Source organism: Phyllopteryx taeniolatus, chromosome 9 (assembly GCF_024500385.1).
Source record: "Phyllopteryx taeniolatus isolate TA_2022b chromosome 9, UOR_Ptae_1.2, whole genome shotgun sequence".
In the NCBI taxonomy this organism is placed as follows: domain Eukaryota; kingdom Metazoa; phylum Chordata; class Actinopteri; order Syngnathiformes; family Syngnathidae; genus Phyllopteryx; species Phyllopteryx taeniolatus.
In genome coordinates, this window is record NC_084510.1 from 27,944,686 (window position 1) to 27,962,875 (window position 18,190).

General features: G+C 39.8%; 2 protein-coding genes and 1 long non-coding RNA gene across 4 annotated transcripts; 1 reads left to right on the plus strand and 2 right to left on the minus strand.

Moving 5' to 3' along the window:
- Window positions 1–90: 90 nt before the first annotated feature.
- sycp1 (synaptonemal complex protein 1) lies at window positions 91–10,642 on the minus strand. 2 transcript variants are annotated; one of them, XM_061785203.1, is made up of 35 exons: window positions 10,532–10,642; window positions 10,287–10,346; window positions 10,048–10,199; window positions 8,393–8,480; window positions 8,263–8,303; window positions 8,005–8,169; window positions 7,858–7,925; window positions 7,699–7,772; window positions 7,564–7,622; window positions 7,425–7,491; window positions 7,272–7,345; window positions 7,088–7,196; window positions 5,879–5,973; window positions 5,561–5,745; window positions 5,407–5,474; window positions 5,258–5,319; window positions 5,053–5,169; window positions 4,859–4,954; window positions 4,664–4,767; window positions 4,464–4,581; window positions 4,313–4,383; window positions 2,895–2,976; window positions 2,759–2,821; window positions 2,624–2,683; window positions 2,478–2,540; window positions 2,295–2,411; window positions 2,109–2,219; window positions 1,945–2,037; window positions 1,789–1,854; window positions 1,623–1,709; window positions 1,447–1,536; window positions 1,103–1,174; window positions 921–1,028; window positions 778–843; window positions 91–684 (listed from the first exon to the last, which is right to left on the minus strand). In XM_061785203.1, exons 3-35 carry the CDS (start codon window positions 10,156–10,158, stop codon window positions 550–552), a joined length of 2,985 nt encoding a protein of 994 aa, XP_061641187.1. In that variant the 5' UTR covers window positions 10,159–10,199; window positions 10,287–10,346; window positions 10,532–10,642; the 3' UTR covers window positions 91–549. The 2 variants fall into 2 exon arrangements, with proteins under 2 accessions (XP_061641187.1, XP_061641186.1); XM_061785202.1 differs by having other exon boundaries at window positions 10,287–10,632.
- On the plus strand, window positions 9,629–17,619 carry LOC133483685 (uncharacterized). The gene is made up of 4 exons (XR_009790173.1): window positions 9,629–9,902; window positions 10,051–10,207; window positions 12,538–12,609; window positions 17,480–17,619. It is a non-coding gene; the product is annotated as an uncharacterized LOC133483685 (long non-coding RNA).
- slc16a1a (solute carrier family 16 member 1a) lies at window positions 11,825–17,700 on the minus strand. Its single transcript, XM_061785207.1, has 4 exons — window positions 17,484–17,700; window positions 15,393–15,536; window positions 13,949–14,722; window positions 11,825–12,650 (listed from the first exon to the last, which is right to left on the minus strand). Exons 1-4 carry the CDS (start codon window positions 17,698–17,700, stop codon window positions 12,427–12,429), a joined length of 1,359 nt encoding a protein of 452 aa, XP_061641191.1. The 3' UTR covers window positions 11,825–12,426.
- Between the last annotated feature and the right edge of the window lie 490 nt (window positions 17,701–18,190).

Sequence of the window (18,190 nt, forward strand, 5' to 3'; positions counted from 1 at the left end):
CTTGCACTGTAAACCTCATCCATTTACAGGATTGATATGACCTCAGTTTTTCATTCCAAGTACCAAACTCCATATTTTAAAGTTGCAGACTTCAATTTAGCATTTATCTTTATTTGATTTCTGTCAGTGAACTTATGAAGAATAGTGTACAGTTAACATTTGAAAACTCAAATAAGCATTTCCTTCACATATCACATTTATACTGTGAAAACACATGCAAATATTAAATCATAGCCTACTAATGCATTACTATGACTATTGCAATAACAACTAGTAGTACTTAGTCATGTGACTACTACTACAGCATAAATCACTGAATAACTTCAATTATTACTACACTAGCAAACTATGACTACTACTACTACAATACCACTGCTATGCTTATAACAATGTTACTAGAAAAACAACTACGAAACTATACCTCTTCCTACTATACTTCGTTTACCACAACACTAATATTTTTACTACATTACCACCACCAAAAGGTTGGATATCAAAGTTGGAATTGAAAACTTAACTGCGTCTAATGTCCCCCCGAAAAGGCACGACTTATGAAAATATCTTCCCCTGAGTCTTTTTCTTCTTTTTCTCACTGTCAATGACAGCGGTCCAGCCAGCGTCACGCATTCTCTTGATGGCCGCTAACTTTAGGGAGGTTCCTGGTGACTTTCCAGAAGCGGGGCTCTGGAGGTGGTTAAAAAATAAAAAAATAAAAATTCAGCGACATGGTTTTTCAAATATTAATTCATTCTTAAACACGTAGATTATTCACGTTACCTTTTTGAACCGGTTGCATTTTGAGGGGGGAATGGAGACGTGGGATGCTGGTGCATTTTTAACAGTCTGTCAAGACCAGAAAGACAAATTAATACTTCTAATGAGCTACCACTGTTATTGGATAACAAATAAAATATTCTCACCAAAATATTGTTTGGATCAGAGCTGTCAGACTTAGGCTCTAGCTCCATGGCTCTCCTCGCCCAGCTCCCTGACTTTTCAGCACTAGGGGGCGTCCTTATTCTGTAGGTCTGTCAAACAGTCACAATACATAAGCATGCCGACAAGTCAAACGTTCATACTGTCCAAATGCTAAATCAATTACTTTAATTTTTTCTGCTCTGCCAGCCCACTTTGTCCCACTTCCCGGAGAAGCAAAGTCTTCATGGTGGAGTTCCTTGAGCATAAATTGAAAATTGATGAGGTCGGTCTTGACTATGGCTACCTTGCTTTTTGGTGGTCTTTCACTTGACATTCTGATGGATCCAAAGTCACATTCCTAACACGCATAATGTACCAAATGCTGCATGTTATGTTACATTTTCCTCAACAAAGTAAATTTAAATCACTGTCATGTGAAAATGCTGACCTGTACATATTAGTGCAGAGGTTAACTGAGTAGTTTTGGCTTCTTTATTATTGCAAAGTATACAGTGGTCTTCTACTAACCTTGGCGAAGTCAAACACATTCATCTTTGAAGACCCACTTCTTGGTGTATCTGCACATCTCCCTTTATCTTTTGTGTTGAAGGCACTTGCCTAGAAGGTACACACTCAAGTACTGTATATTGTACGCAAACGGATGAGGTGATGGGTGTTCCTATAGTTGCACCATGCATTTATACCTTGTTGTTCTTTTTTTGGGACAGCCGGGATAATTTAAGTGATGACAATTCTTTCTTCAGATCACTTAACTCCTTCTGAAAGTTGTCCTGACAGCAAAGAACAGTTTATAATAGTTTATCAATTGGATATTCAAATAAAAACAAAAATATATTAATAATACAACACCTTCTCAGTCATCAGCTGCTTCGTCAATTGACGGTTTTCTGTCTTCAGCTTGGAGACATCAAGCGCCTAGTTAAGACAATTTAACAAATACGTCTTAAAATGAAACAAAATATTTAAGGTTTTTATTGTGACTGAACTAGTTTCGGACTTGAGTACCAGCGACTTCCTCGAGCCAACTGCCTCTGTCTCACTCTTCTTCCTTTCTTCCAGCTCTGCATCCTTTTCTTTGACCACATGGTCATATTGGCTCTAGGAAGGACAAATGTGTTTGAACGAGCAGTCGTCGTGTGCAGCGGTCACCTCTGGAAGGCAAAGTGTACTTTGTGTTTTTCCATCAGTGCGACCATATCTGCCGTCTTGTTTTGACACTTGAGTTCTGCATCTTCTCTGCTTTTGACGGCTTCAGCTGCTGTTATTCGCAGCACTTGCATCTATCGGAAAAAAACTGTCATTTTATTACGTTCACACTCTAAAGAGCCCAACATTTAGCTAATTATAGAAGTAACCTCATTGTCAAGTTCTGCTGCAAATGAGGATGTAACTCGAAGTTCTTCGAGCAGCTTCTGATGCTTTTCCTCAAGTTGCCTTTTCTGGTTCTGGGACTCCTCATTCAGACTGCTCATCTAAAGACAAAATAGGACTTGGATTAAACATGTTTACCGTGACTAAATGAGAAGACCATAACCAACCTTATTTTCAAGCTGACTGTATTTCACAAGCTGTTTTGCCATTTCTGTCTTATGCTTTTTAATCTGAAATACATGAGTGAAGATTTTAAGATTTGCCTAAAGACATTATAGAATACAGAATAATCTTGCTAGAACATCTTACAAACCTCTTTCTCGCATTGCCTTGCTTTACGGTGAGATCCAATTTTCTTCATGAGGTAAGAGCACTAAAAAACAAACAATAACATATAAGTTTCATAAAGTGAGAAAACTAATATCAGCACACGTTTATTTCTCATCACCTTTGCTTCCGCGGCTTTGAGCTGTCCTTCTGTTTGTATAACCTTCTCCTGCAAAAGCTCAAACTGCAGAAAGCCATGATAATGAGAGATAAGATCAGTCAAGAAAATGGCCGCTGAACTTTAGTTATGTGCTTACGTTATCTTCCATTTTCTTTTGCAACATCTCAATTTCGTCACACTGTCCTTTGGTTAGACTTTGAATGGTGTGTACTTCCGCCCTATAAAATAAAAATAAAAAAAACATGTAGAATCTCTAAATTGAAACACTAAATTCAGAATTTGATGACAATTTTTTGGGGAAACTGCCTTTAAAGTTGCACCACATGATTGATGTAACATGAGACCTTAGCTTGCTTTAAAAAGATAAAAAATAAGGAGTACGTGTAAGTACGGACATAAAGTTGAAACCTGATGTTTACAGTACATACACTATAGAAAATTCTCTTCCTGATATCTTGGCTGATTTCTTTTGACTTTCCCATGATGTTACAAAAAGAAGCAGGTGTGCCTTGTTCAAATACATCCACAGGTATGTCTCTACAGTAATTAACTAAAATGCTGTCAATAAACTAATCAGAAGCTTCCAAATAAATGATGACATCATCATCATCTGGGTTTTCCCAAAATATTTAAAGGCAGAGTACTCTACGTACGCATCAATCTAGGTAAACTTTTGACTTTGAAGAAATTAATGAAGACTTTTATTTCTTCTCATTATTCTGGCAAATATAAATACTTTTGGAAATCCTAATTGACCTAAATCAGGAAAGGTTTAGTCTGATTACATGTCAGAGAGTATTTGGAGAAAAAGCGTACGAGTCATTTTATATATTGTAGGTGTAAACATCTGGTTTCAACTGTACACTATGACTAATCGACTTGGTGGACAATGTATGATTTGTCACTTGCTATCAACGTTAGGAAATGTTTATTGTTTCAAAATTTGACAGTGCTTCACTTGGTTTTACATAAAGTTAAGGAATCTAAGCATGTTATATTGAGACACATGAAGTACATCTGCAACATCTTTGTTATTCATTTTATATATATATATATATATATATATATATATATATACACATTTTATTATTATTATTTTTTTGGTTTTTGTTTTCAATTAAAAACAATTTCCAGGTGTATTAACATGTCTGTGAGATGATTTTGTCTAAATACCTCAAAATTCAACAATTATAGCACACTTTTCATCCTCTCCCACCCAGTCATTGAAATTAGCTTGTTTTGATGGAGCGGTTGTGTCTCATACAATTGAGCTACTGCGTCCCCCGCCCTCCTCTACTGAGGGGTGTTCTACTGAGGAATCGCTTTTGTTCCCATGATGACTAGGGGCAGACGTATGGGGTGTTACTTGTTAAAAAAAAGTGAGTGCAAACTGCACAGCTCATGCAGCCCCCATGAAAATGGCACAATCCGGTAAAATCCATAATGGCTCGCTCACAGACACATTTTCAAAAATAAACTTACATGGGTGTTTGATTTCACACTCCAGTGACCCAACTAAAACCAATATAACTAATCTTGAAAATACAAACTGACCTTAACCGTTGGTTTTCTTCTTCCAGCTTCTGCATTTGCTTTGTGAGCGTCACCGCCTCCTCCTCACTCACCTGCCAGTCAAATCACTTACTTTTTTACTAATCGATGGACACAATTTGTCAACGACCGAAATGTGACGCAATGCTCAGACCTTCATGTTTGCCTCGACGGCCTCCATATTAGAGGACATCCTCTCCAACTGCTGCTCAACAGCGTTCTTCTCACGATGAACCTCATTAAAGTTAGACAGCAGCTCTTCGTACTTTTCTCTGGAAAGCGCCACAGCACTTGCCAAACCCAATACAGTAGTTCGATATAACATAGGAAGCTGTATATATTGCAGTGACTCACTCATGCTGTGCAAGTTCTGTCTTGAGTTGCACTATCTCAAAGCTGTAGTCTTCGCTTTTCTTCATTGCATTGAACAACTTGTCTTCCAGCTCGTATGCTTTGCTCTGTGGAACAACACAAAAATGCACGTAGCTGAGTAGTGCAATCAATACAACGCGTCTGCTTCCTTACGATTTCCACAGGTGATGTAAAAACCTCAGTGATGCTGTGCTTCTCCATGAAAACCTCTTTCGCCTTTTCACCAGCTTTCTTGAGCTTTTCGTTGTCTGCACGTATAGTCTCTGCTTCACCCTGGTTCATGGAAAAAAAAAGAGTTGGCTGGTCTTTGTAATGTTTTCAAATACATACATAAAATACATATACATTCTGAGATGACTGATGTGCATTACCATGACTAGCTGCGCTTGTATAGTTTTTGCCGAAAGCTCAGCTTGGAGATCCTTTACTCTGACTTGAAGGACTTCAGCTTTTCCCTTCACGAGCTCCATTGAGTTCAAGCTTTTTTCCTGACAGCACAAATAACACAGAGCCAGTGTTTTCAATTGATGTAACAACTGAAATATAGTAAGGTACAGTAAAATAAGTAAAACTCACCAATTCAGTCTGAAGGATTGTGATTTGCTCATCTTTTTTGGCACTTTGGTCTTCAATTTCTCCTGTCAGAGTTAAAAAAAAAAGTTACTTTGACCCTTCTTTTCTAAATCAAGCACTGAATTCATAAGATTCCTTTCATTAAGACTCACCTAAATCTTTGTTACTCCTTTCAAGTTCTTGTTTTGTCTCCATTAGTTTTTCCTTGCAGTCCTTAGACCTTAAACATTAATACCAGGACCAAAATGACCAGAGGAATCACGATGCAGGCTTCTGAGAACACTGTGAATTCTAAAGAATCTGTACCTTCGCTCCTCAAAGGCTAATGAATTCTGCAGCTCCACAAGGGTTGTCTGAACTTGCTTGAGCTTCTCGGCTTTTTCATTTTTAACACGGCGAACCTCTTGTAAGCTTAAATCTTTGCTGCTGAGGATCTGTGCGTGTTCTTCTTTGTTCTGTCTCAGCACGTCACCCATGACTTCCCGACTGGTCTTTGAGGGACGAAACATGTTTCAGCCAAAGCAGGCAACCCACAGTTGAGCCCCGTTTGAAGGGCGCTTGGAGAGTTTTATGATGTTGAGCAGATATGCAGATCAAGCAGACACGGCCAGTACTAGAACTCACCTCGCTTTCTTTACATCGCTGCTCTGCTGAGTGCAGTTTTTCAAGAAGGGACTCTTGCTCCAGTTTTGAGCTTTTCAGGTCCTCACTTTGTTGAGCTCCAAAAGTAAGAAATATTTTGTGGATTACAAAATGAATTGAACATTTTCAAGGAGACATTTTTTACAATTTGAAATACATCCCATGGGTCTTAAATAACATGTTTTGATCAAAATACCACTAGGAGCTAGAATTACCGCACACTCTTCACCCTCTTTTCAGGGGAGCGTCCTGTCTCATGCAATTGAGTCAGAAAAATGAGACCAAAATAAATAATTTCTTAACTTCTTCCATCATTAATGTGAAATATAACCCATATGACTCAACTGAATTTAAACAAACTTTGAGAAGGGAAGTAAAAATATATAACTGAGATAATGTGGTTGCGCATCCTTTTATAAGCGAGCTGTGGCTGTGTTCAGTTAACCAAATCACCTTCATACTCATGTGCTGCCATCATTTCAAGTGCCACTCCAAATTCATTTCAGATGCATTTTTTTCTTTTTGCTTTTTAGCAAAAGCCTCAAGGTTTTGTGCGAACACTGCTCATAACTCCCTCCAACTTGACTGAGGTGCCAGTTCCAACTGAAGAAAAACAGCCACCACCATGCTTCACTGTAGGTATTTTCTTCATGTTCCTTTGGTGATGAGCAGTGATTTGTTTGTACCAAACATTTCTTTTGGAATGATGACCAAAAAGTCCAACTTTGGTTTCATTGGACCATAACCAAATCTCCAGAACACATGTGGGATCACCATACCAACAGTAACGCAGGGCAGCATCATGCTTTTTTTTTTTTCTCATGAGCTGGAACTGCGGCCTTAGACAAGGTGGAAGGAATGATGAACAGTTACAAATCACAGTCAGTGTGTCTAATTTTGTCACATCACAAAAACTTGACATTTGAAGAGGGGTGTAGACTATTTATATCCACTGTAAATCACATTGCACATGCTAAATTAACCTAATTACATATACAGTACTCCTCCCAGAAGACATTAAATCAGGCCCTAATTGTTTAATTTCACACTTGACGGGTGGGCAGGCACCCTCAACTATTTGAAACAAGCCATTAAAGCCAATTTTACATTCAGTAATAAGTCCCCTTTAAGAACAGAATTAATTGGATGACGATAAATGTCAGGTGTTGAGTTATGTGGCATCGTTCTTACTTGTGGCCTCTTGAAGCAGTCTACATTGATTTTGAGTATCATGGAGGTCATCTTGGACTTTCTCTAGTTCACCTTCTTTATCCTGAAGTCTAGCTTTAAGTGTCACCACCTGTGGAACCATCAAGTCTTTCAGCAGTTTTTCTTACGAAGGCAGATACTGTGAAATAATCTTCTACTTACAGACCTCTTTCTCTTTCAGGGTGTATTTTTGTTCAGACTTTTCTTTGAGCTCTTCACATTCCTGTAAACCCTCTTTGACTGTGAATAAAAAGAGTTGAGCGGACATTTTTTGTATCAAGTCAAAATGCACAAAAACAAAAAATGTTAAGGAGCAAACCAGTCTGCATATCTTTCTGATGGGCTTCAGCTTGACCACGAAGATGATCGAATGCTGCAATCAGTGTCTGGAAACATGAATAATTGCTTAAGTAACTGTTTATTACTCACCTTTGGTCTGTCTGATATAGATATTGTACCTGAACACTGTCACTGTTTTCCATTAGAAGGTGATGTGTCTCCTCTCGCTCGGATTCAACTATAAAACATAGAATGTTGCGTCAGTTTTCGTCACATCGTTGAGGCTGTGAGACGTGTGACGAAGGCACACTCACACATTTGCATTTTGTCTGCCGACCGCTCAAAGGTTTCTTTCAGCAAATTACACAAGTTGCGGGTTGCATTGTGTCTGAATCAAAACATTGATTTTTCATGAGCAAAGCTTTACATGGAAACTGCTGTGTGCAAACAAAAGATAAATAAAATAAACATACTTGTTCCGCAAATCCTCGTTTTCACTCATCTGCTCCTCAAACTTGATGCTGAGACTTTCATTTTGAAACTGTAAAGAACGCGCACACGCAAGCACAGTATGAAATCACAGTCACACATGGAAAACATTTTCCTCAAAAGGCACGTGCCTGCAACTCCTGAATGGCCTTGCGCTGAGTTTCAATTGTTCTTTTGTTCTCCTGAAGTTTCCTCTCGCTTTGTGCGGCATCACAGACCACTTTGACTTTCCAGCATTTGATTTTCTCCACCTCGTCAAACATTTTAGAACAAAGCTGTCCAGGAGTACAGTTGCTCTGTGGAACATTGACAATGGCAGGAAGCAATTTATATTATTCACCTTTGCATCAATGTAGATTCAGAGACTGTTGACTGTTTATTTATGTTACCTCCTCTTTCTCCGTTGGGGCCACTTTCATCTTGAGGCAATCTTTTAAGGACAGAAAATTACATATTCATACTTTTTAAGCTTGGTGCAGTGCGTCTTTATCTTTGAGATGTGCGTTTGGTAGACATTACCGTGTGTGGTTGGTTGAGTTGGGGTAACAACACTTTTGTTGAGTGGAAGCAGAGTCGTTTGGTCTTTCACAAAATATTTACTGGTACCCTAAAAGAAAGCAGTATTCAGGTTACAGTGGAAATACATGTACAGTGGGTATAAAAAGTCTAACCACCCCTGTTCATATACCAGGTGTTTGTGATATTTAAAAAAAAAATACACCAAGATAACTCATTTCAGTTTTTTTCAGTATTAATGTGACCCCTGCACACTTGTCCAACCACATTATCTCTATTTACTTCCCCCTTCGAAAAAAAGATACAAAAAAACAAAATGAATTTACTTGTAAAGATTATAGATCACATTAACAGTAGAAAAAAGGTTTTTAAATTATTTATCTTGGTTTCATTGTTTTCTATCACAAAAAGGTGGCATTCGAACAGGGGAGTGAAGACATTTTACCTATTGTACATGAATTCTTAACAGAAAAACAAGGAGAGATTGGTTAATTTCTCAATACTCCACAGGTATAAGAGTACTCAAACTCTGTACTTAAGTAGAAGTAGAGTTACATAAAAATAATGAAAAAAAGACTGCAAAAAGTAGATGTACTGATTCAATCCTTTACTTAAGTAAAAGTAAAAAAAGCACACATTCTGAAAGATATTTAATAACAAAATTCAAAATTAATTTTCACTGTCAATACATACAATTCCTATTTTGATAACTTCGTACAACAAGAAAAAAACAATTTGTTCTCATAGCTAACGTTGTGCAGAGTAACAAAAATGGCAAAATTGACTGAAAAAAACCCCTTACTTGTTTAGGTATGTGTTTTTCAGAACAGACGCCAGAAGCTGGTGGTTTGTAGGATTCAACAAGACAAAATGCATTCAACCACAAATCATTCTTGTACATGACCAAACCAAACAATTCTTTTTTAAAAGGCCATGGAATGCTTCTCCCATTCTTTTGCCATTGTCGTCAATGCTCCCTGGTTCACAATCGTCAGTATTGTTGCTATGTTAAATGTTTTTTTCCCCTGCCTCATTAGACCCCACGATCTCAATCATGGCTCAGATTTATCAATATCTTTTTTATTTTATTTTAATGTTTTGTCGTCGCGGCACGGTGGCCGACTGGTTAGAGCGTCAGCCTCACAGTTCTGAGGTGCGGGGTTCAATCCCCGTCCCCGCCTGTGTGGAGTTTGCATGTTCTCCCCGTGCCTGCGTGGGTTTTCTCCGGGCACTCCGGTTTCCTCCCACATCCCAAAAACATGCATTAATTGGAGACTCTAAATTGCCCGTAGGCATGACTGTGAGTGCGAATGGTTGTTTGTTTCGATGTGCCCTGCGATTGGCTGGCAACCAGTTCAGGGTGTACCCCGCCTCCTGCCCGATGACAGCTGGGATAGGCTCCAGCACGCCCGCGACCCTTGTGAGGAGAAGCGGCTCAGAAAATGGATGGATGGATGGATGTTTTGTCGTCATCCGCGGAGATTGAAAAATGTAACGTGCGTATTTTGACAAAGTAAGTTTTAGAAAGTACAAATATATAGGGAGTAAGAGTAAGTAAAACGTCGTCAGAACATTAAATACTCAAGTATAGTAGAGATACCTGAAAATCTACATAAGTTAGTAAAAATACTTAGTTACTTCCCACCACTGTTACTTACCAGCTCAGCTCCGTTCCCGACACTTTCTTGGGGTCTAACGGCAGACACCTGGCTGTTATTCATCAGCGGGGGCACCAAGAGTTTTAAGTTGAACCGTCGGTCTTTCTCCATCTTGGAATCAAGTGCAACACTTCGGCTGGACAACTGTCGTACTTAGCAGGTAAATATATTTAAAAACAATTAAAATACTGATTTTTCTTTTCTTTTTTTAAAGTGGCGTGAACGTCATGAGCACTCACCTTCGGATTTGACGGAAGCGTTGACAGTAATATTCGTCGTCCAAGACAACTTTACGGACGCTAATGGCGGCGACACATTTAGTAGTTGTTTAAAAAAGGAAAGAAAAGAAAAGAAAAAAGCGACAGCGAGAGTTAAAAGATTAGCTTGCAGCTAACGTTAACCGCTATCTGTTGGTTCCTGATAACTGTCAAAAAGCATCGAGCGAATGCCACTAAGGGTGTTTTTTTTTCAACTTGTTTCTTACCTACAATGTCAGAACGTTACCGCTGTTAAACGAAACCACCAGTGTATGGAGTCAATTTTACAAAACGTCGACGTTCCATTAACGTCTGATTAAGATGGCGCTCGCGATTACACCTGTTAGCGAAGCTATTTTTTTTAAACTAACACAAATAATTTATTCAAAATAGTACTCTCTATAATTATTTTAATTACAGTTAATTGACAATTATTTAATTTAAATTGTTAAATGTGTGTATGCCCAATCCCTTATTTAACTTATATAAATAAATCAATTATTCAATGTAATAAATGTATTTAAAAATGAGCAAATGCATTTTAGGATACGGTAGTCAATTTTAGGCTAAATGAATGCAACAAATATTGTAGGACTTATGATAATGTAAATGCCTGGTGGCCCATATTAAAGGATAGTCTTCTTTGCCCAACCCCTGGAAGATTTATTTTGTACTGTATATAAATCCACATGTCATCCATCCATCCTCACTCTGGTTGCGAATGAGCTGGAGTCTACCTGTCCTAGGTGACTTTTTGCAAGAGGTGGGGTACACCCTGGACTGGTTTCCAGCGAATCTTGTATCGGGCACATCTTGACAAACAACCATTCACATTCACACCTATGGACAATGTTGAGCCTTCAATTAACCTAACACGTATCTTTTTGGAATGTGGGAAGAAGCCAGAGTGGCGAGAGAAAACCCAGGGAAGCACGGGAAGAACATGCAAACATTGCGAGGGCGGAGCCAGATTCGAAACCCCAACCTCAAATTTGTGAGGTGAAAGTGCTAACCACTACATCGCCGTGCCACCACAAGTAATCCATTCATACAGTAATGAAATAAAGTGTGTTCCGATGGAGTTCTGTGTAATTTCGAAGTGCAGCTCACTGTGCTGAAACTATATGGAAAAATTCCCACCAATCCAATTGTCATAATTGTCATGCATTCATTCATTTAGTCAAGTGACATCAGAATTATGTTTTTTTTTGTCACAATACTATCAGTCGAATAGATTATTGTACAAATTTTGTTTTCCTCAGTCAAATCTATTTTCCGAAATACACATAGACAGAGAAGCTATGATGTCTTAGCACCGGAAGATCCTAGCACTCGCCAACCTTCCAGTCAGGTGGCATATGGGCATGGGATCTAGGGATTGCTATCATAGGGTGATGTAACAATTAATTTCTTGCTTTCTCGGGATGAACTCATAATTTCTGGGGGAATGGCAATGTTTCCAAGTATTCAAACAGTCAGTAATTTTGAAGCAAAAATATTTATCCACTAAACAAACAATGTAGAGTTTTTCTATTTATTTGTGTGAGGCAAAAATAAACGCGTGGGAAGTTGCAAAGGTCCTCTGTAATTGTGAATACTTAATATATGACTTGTGTAAAGTAACTCAGTCAGTCAGTAGTACATTTTCCTGTACAAAAAGAGGCAAGCCAAGCAATGAGGTCTCTATGCCCTCATTTCAAAACATCTTCCAGAAAGAAAAAAATAGTAGGGTAACATTTGTGTGATAAACATAATGATACAAGTACAATAATGATGGACTTTTGCAAAGCATGTACAGTACATACAGTCCTTAAGGAATTAAAACCCTGTTCTGCATGCTCTGCATGACGACATTATAGATTCTATGTAAAAAGTGAATTAAACTTATCACAACCAGACACTAACAGTCCATATTTCAAAAATGATAAGTATATACCATTAGTGGCGTATAAATATTTAACAGTAAATTGCATCTGATGGTACAATATAAATGTGTTTTGGATTAATGGCCATAATAACACTGTATGTTATCCACGCATTTGTCCTAAATGAGGCAGAATGTTTTCAGGTTTAGCTCTACGACTTGAAACAAACAAATTGACTAAAAAAGAGACCAAAACATTTAGACGGTATCTGTGTTCCTGGCCTCTACCACCTTGGCCGCATTGACCCTGTAGGATTTATGATCTCCCACTCTGGCCATGCGCTCCTCCGCTTTCTTCTCTTTCCTCAGCAGCCGATAGTTGAGGCCCATGCCCATGAAGAGGAAGAAACTGGAGACGATGAGGAGGATCCCGCAGCCCTGGTACGTGTACTTGTAGTCGTGATAGATGTCCTTAAACTTGCCTGTGAACAGGTGAGTAACAGGTTGTGATTTAATTTCAGCGTCCACAGCACAGTACAGAGTGGAACCTCCAAAGTTGAACAACGCCGTAGTTGAAACAATTTAAGTTCTACCTAAAGTGTGATGATGACCATAGAAACTTAAAGGGAACTTATTGTGACAGCGTCTGGCTGCGCTTTACAACATTTAATGTCGATTACATGTCCAAATTTAATTTTATCAATTTATTTTATTCATAATAATGAGTGGGATTAACATGACCCCCCCAAAAGGATTGCCAACAAAGCACACATTTTTAATACAGTGGGTTCTCGTTTTCACGACGAGTCCGACATACAAACTTTCGAGGTTATGAGCAGCACCCAATTAACTAGTTTGCGAAGCGGTCTACTTATTGCCTAGAAGCATTGTTCATACAAATACTTGCTGTAATTATGACGTTACCACTGTGTTAGTGTAGGTTAGTGATGGACTGTGGGGCGTTCTGGCTTACATTTGGGTTATATATGCAATGGATGACCAGTTTTACCTTTACAGTGTTCCCATGTTATATTGCGGTTCACGCTCACGCAGAAGCTATTGTCGGCCCCAGCGCTCACTCAGGACACACACAGACAAGCCCTGTTTACATGGAGCCTGTATTCTGATTACAAGACCATACCAAGTGAAAATGCTCCATATGCGTGGTGACGTCATCTTTTACACATGTAAATATGGCAGCTTCCAACCAGAGCTCGTGTGCGACAGAGTTCTTGTTTTCATCAAGCTGTTGCACATGTAAACACTAGCTCGGAAGAGATCACGTCACATGTAAACAGTTGACCAGAGATCTTCAATCTCAGTGATTTCAATTGGAATGACAAAAAAGTCTGCATGTAATCTTACCAGGCTCTTAAAGGCACATGCATGTACACAGCCACTACAATAGGGACGGTATTTTCTATATACGCTATGCTTGCAATTTGTTTTGGTTTTTAAATATTTTCATTTTATGTAATTTCACTGATGTATCCGCCACAATAAATGGGAGTTTACTGTATTTGCTTTATTTGGTTGTAAAAAAAACAGTGGTTAGCGTCTCTTTTTACTTGTATGACATTTAAGTGTTATTTACTTAAAACATTGCCCGTACTATGAATACAGCTTTAATGATGGCGAAAGCCTAAGCCATAAACAAATTAACACACTTTACACTATTTCCTATGAGAAAATTGTTGTGAAATAAGAACAACAGAACAGCTAGTATTCGACATTGGAGGTTCCACTGTATTGCACAAATGTTTGCGATTGAATCTGTTACCTAGCAAGGGGGGCCCGAGCAACACGGGGCCACATTCAATGATAGTGACCAGGCCAACGGCGCTAGAGAATCGTTGGGCTCCCACCAGGTCCATCAGGGTCTCGAACAATACGGAGCTCAACCACCCGAAAGCAAAGCCAAAGAACATGGAATAAATCACAAAGCCTTTGTAGTCGACTGACTTTGGGGCGAAGACGTGACACACGCCATTGTATAGCACAGAGGCGGCAAAGAAGTACTGGATTCTGGGCCGAACCCATTTGGTGTTGGCCAGAATACCCATCGAGGGCCGGGCAACCATGTCAACAAACGCAAGGACAGATAGCAGGAAAGCTGCTTTCTCTTTCGGAATGTCTTTGCTCTTTGCAAAATTACTCAGAAACACTAATGGTGCGAAAAGCCCAAAGAACATGATAATATTGCCTGAAATGTAAAGTAAGAAGCCACGGTGCTTGAACAAAGACAGGTCAATGAAGCTGTTTATGATCTGCGAACAGGACCTCTGCTCCGTACTCTTCTCCACCGGTTTGGGTTTCGGGCCGATGGGTCGCATGAGGGAACCGGCAACGCAGCAGTTGAGCAGCAGGCCGCCCAGGATGAGAAAGCTTCCTCTCCAGCCAAAGCGGTCGTAGAACCACGTGTTGAGAGGTGCCAACGTGGACAGGAAGACAGGACTACCAGCCATGGCAAGGCCGTTGGCAATGGGCCGCCTCTTGTAGAAGTACTTCCCAATCATAGTGAGGGCAGGGTTTAGGTTGAAGGACAATCCCAATCCTAAAACACAGTCACAAATATCGTAACTTTAAGTGGAAATACAGTTTTATGGAAAATGTATTTACTTTTTAATGATCTATACAAAGAGTTGGATCTCTGGAGGGCTTGCCCAACCATTAAATGTAAAATTTAACCAAGTAAATCTTTTGCAGTCTATTTCAGAAAATGCGTCTGTGAGCGAGCCATTTGGAAATTATGTCGTCCTAATATGGCTAATTGACACAATAACTGTTCAGTGTTTTCTCTGCCCATGACTTGGACGCTAAGTTGGCCAAAGATCCGCCATTTTCTGAATGTGTGTGGGAAGTATAGTTAGTGACGTCCGGCCTCCTCCGGTGAAAATGCTTTTATTGGCTTTAGGTGTGCTCGCTATTTTTCCACACACTGGGATCTGCTTCCACAAGTACAAGCCTGCACTTAGTTCATCATAATATCCTAACCCCCGACCTGTCATCATGGTATCGAAAGTTTGCCATTGCCCCAACAGTATATGGGACTGGGTATACAGTGGCTCACTTGCATGCGACAGGCCCGCCCCCTCAAAATGGGTTAGCTTCAGCAAGACAACAAAGGTGTGTTTATACGGTCAGAACAGTAGATGGCAGAAGTGTGCATGATTTATGATAAAAAAAAAAAATCAAAAATAATAAATAGAATTCTAGTACAGTACCTCCCACTACGCCAATGCAAAAGTACAGTGCTTGGACAGAGTTGCAGAAAGAGGCAGCGACGAGGCCCAATCCAGAAAGACATCCTCCCAGCATCATAACAGGGCGACTCCCATATTTATTCACCAGGATACTGCTGATAGGACCTGTGAATAAATAAACAATCACACACGCGATCACTGTATTGGGTTTGTTTGCATGTGACTGCAATTCTACATTCACCCACAAGAGAGCCACAGCACCACATTCTGAGGCCCAGCAAACTCACAACAACTTGTGCATCATTTTTCTCAGTGGTGCACTGCAGTAGATTTTCATTCCATTAATAATAGGATCTGTCAGAAAAACCGTGAGAGCTGTAATGAAATAATAATTTAGTTGGCTCGGAGATGCATAAAAATGGACAGAAGTAATTTGTTAGTGGAATCTCCTTAAATTGACTCTAAAAGCATTTGAAAGATGACTGGAAGTTTACGAGTGGGTGTTTTATTGTGTGAGAGTGTGTGGATGGAGGTTGTGGGCAACGGGTGTAGCACTACAATATCAGTGCTAATCTTGACTGCAAGGCTCTTCTAACGAGGTCGTGATTAAAGGTGTAACTCAACCACAGCCCTTTGGTTACTGGAACCATGTGCAGAATCTGTAAAACAGTAGGAGGGAACCTACCTTCTGCGGGTCAATATACAGACCGCGAGAGCATTTGATCCAGGCTTCCATGCAATTCGGATGTCCATATACGACTTTTAACAGGCTAGAGTGTCTATAAGAGCCTTCGAGGAAGATCGCCTCCTTGCCAAATCCGCACACTGCCCAGTCCATCTAAATAGAAACTGACAGTTTTTGTTTAGAGGTTGTCCAAACTCATTTGCCAGCGCCGCGCGAGACAAAGGGTCTTTAAATTGTAATGCAGGCCGTCTCCGCGCTATCAATGGGTTCTTTCCTGGCAGGCCCACAGGGAGAGCTGCCCGGGAAAAAAAGGTTAGAGATGAACCGGTGCGGAATATTATGAAGGTAATGGATCAAAAATGGAGGGAGTACAGGGATGCGCAACAGTTGCTTAATGAACTCGTCTTGCCGACGTGTAGCGAATGCTTAGCGTGCAAAGCGTCAACCTTGCAGTGCTGGCAAACACACTTCCTGCGAACTTTCAATTTCCAATGTGCCACTTGCCATCAGATGCGTATATTTACATGGGCACATTTGCATTAATTGACGGTGTCAGTCGGCCTCTCGGTGGAATGTGTCACTGTACGATAACCAGCTTTGATTCATTGATGTTTAACATCCTGCTTGCTGATATAATGAGGAATGAGGGATTAAGATGGATGTGTAGTTTATCTTGGGTTTGACATGAAATGAGCTATTGTTGACTTAAAAAGCAGTACTCTCTTACATAATTCAAGACGCTGTGGTAAGCATACGCCTAACCATAATTTGTTTCCATTTTTTTTCTCATATACTTCACTTAAAAACATGAAGTAGTGTTTGTGGACTAATTTTTTTTAGCATCATATCAGTTTGCCACACTAAGGAAATATGTTCAAGAAACTTTTCCCCGAGATTGCAAAAAGTGGTCCATATCATCCTTTTTAGCAGTTTATATCACATTGGAATGAAGGAGTGCAACTCTTTTTCATTCCGCAGCAGATAGCCGTGAGGGATGACCCTCATGTTTCTTCTCCCTGTGAAGAATATCACGCCGCGCAAACAAAAGCCCGATCATCACCTGCCTGCATGTTTTCATTCATCTCATCAAAGTGGCCTCACATCTAAAGAAACAATCAGGATGTGTACAGATCCAGCCATCCATTCAATGAATTCACCCAACGGTCATGTTTTTCTACCCCTCAATGACAATTTTGAGTCTTCAAAGATGTTTCTGTAAAGTATTTTAATAAGTTTCAGCAAATTCAATTTGATTGATGAGGCGGCAGTGGTTCAGTCCATCAGAACTGCTTCCTTAGCACTGTTGAAGTGCCCTTGACCAAGGCACTCAAACTGTTCCTTGCTCGCATGGTGTGAATGTATGGTATACTGCATACAACAATGAAGCAGTGTTGAACGACTACAAAATATTTGTATCATATAGTTACCTCCGCCGTACGTGACCGCTAACATGATGGAGGAGATCCAGGAGACCTGGCTGCTGGTCACGTTGAAGATCACTTCAATCTCCTTGAAGAAGACTGTGATGGACTTGGGGAACGCATAAGAGAAGCCAATAGAGATGAAGGCCCCTATCACCACCATCCAGCCCCAGCCGCCCTCCGGGGGTGTGTAGCCAACTGGACCTCCAACGGCCGGCGCCATTTTGACGAGCAAGGGTTAGCTTCTGTCTGTATCAATGTGGTGCAAATTGGAGAACCTCTGCAGGAAAGAACAAAACATGTTTTAATTAGTATTTCTTATTCCTTAAATGCTATTTTTCACTGATTGTCAGCACAATATAATTGTGTCACTGTCCTTAAACTTATATATATTATGTGTTATGCATCTTTTAGGTAACTCATTTTGATCAGTACATTCCCATTAAAATGTACACAAATGCTCAAATTCTTGTTTGGAGTCATAACAAATGAACTGGACATTAATTGGGTATTTTTTTTTTTCTTCCTCCCAATTTGAAAAAAGTTCCCAGGTGTCCTAATATGTCGGTCATGTGCTATTCATCAAAATATTGGGGTATTTTAAAGAAAGCATGTCACGGGAAAAATAATTAGTCAACACTTTTAACCCTGTTTTTCTAGGCTCACTGAAGTTAGACCGCCTTGAGGGGGTGGTCCTTCGAGTGCAAACGATC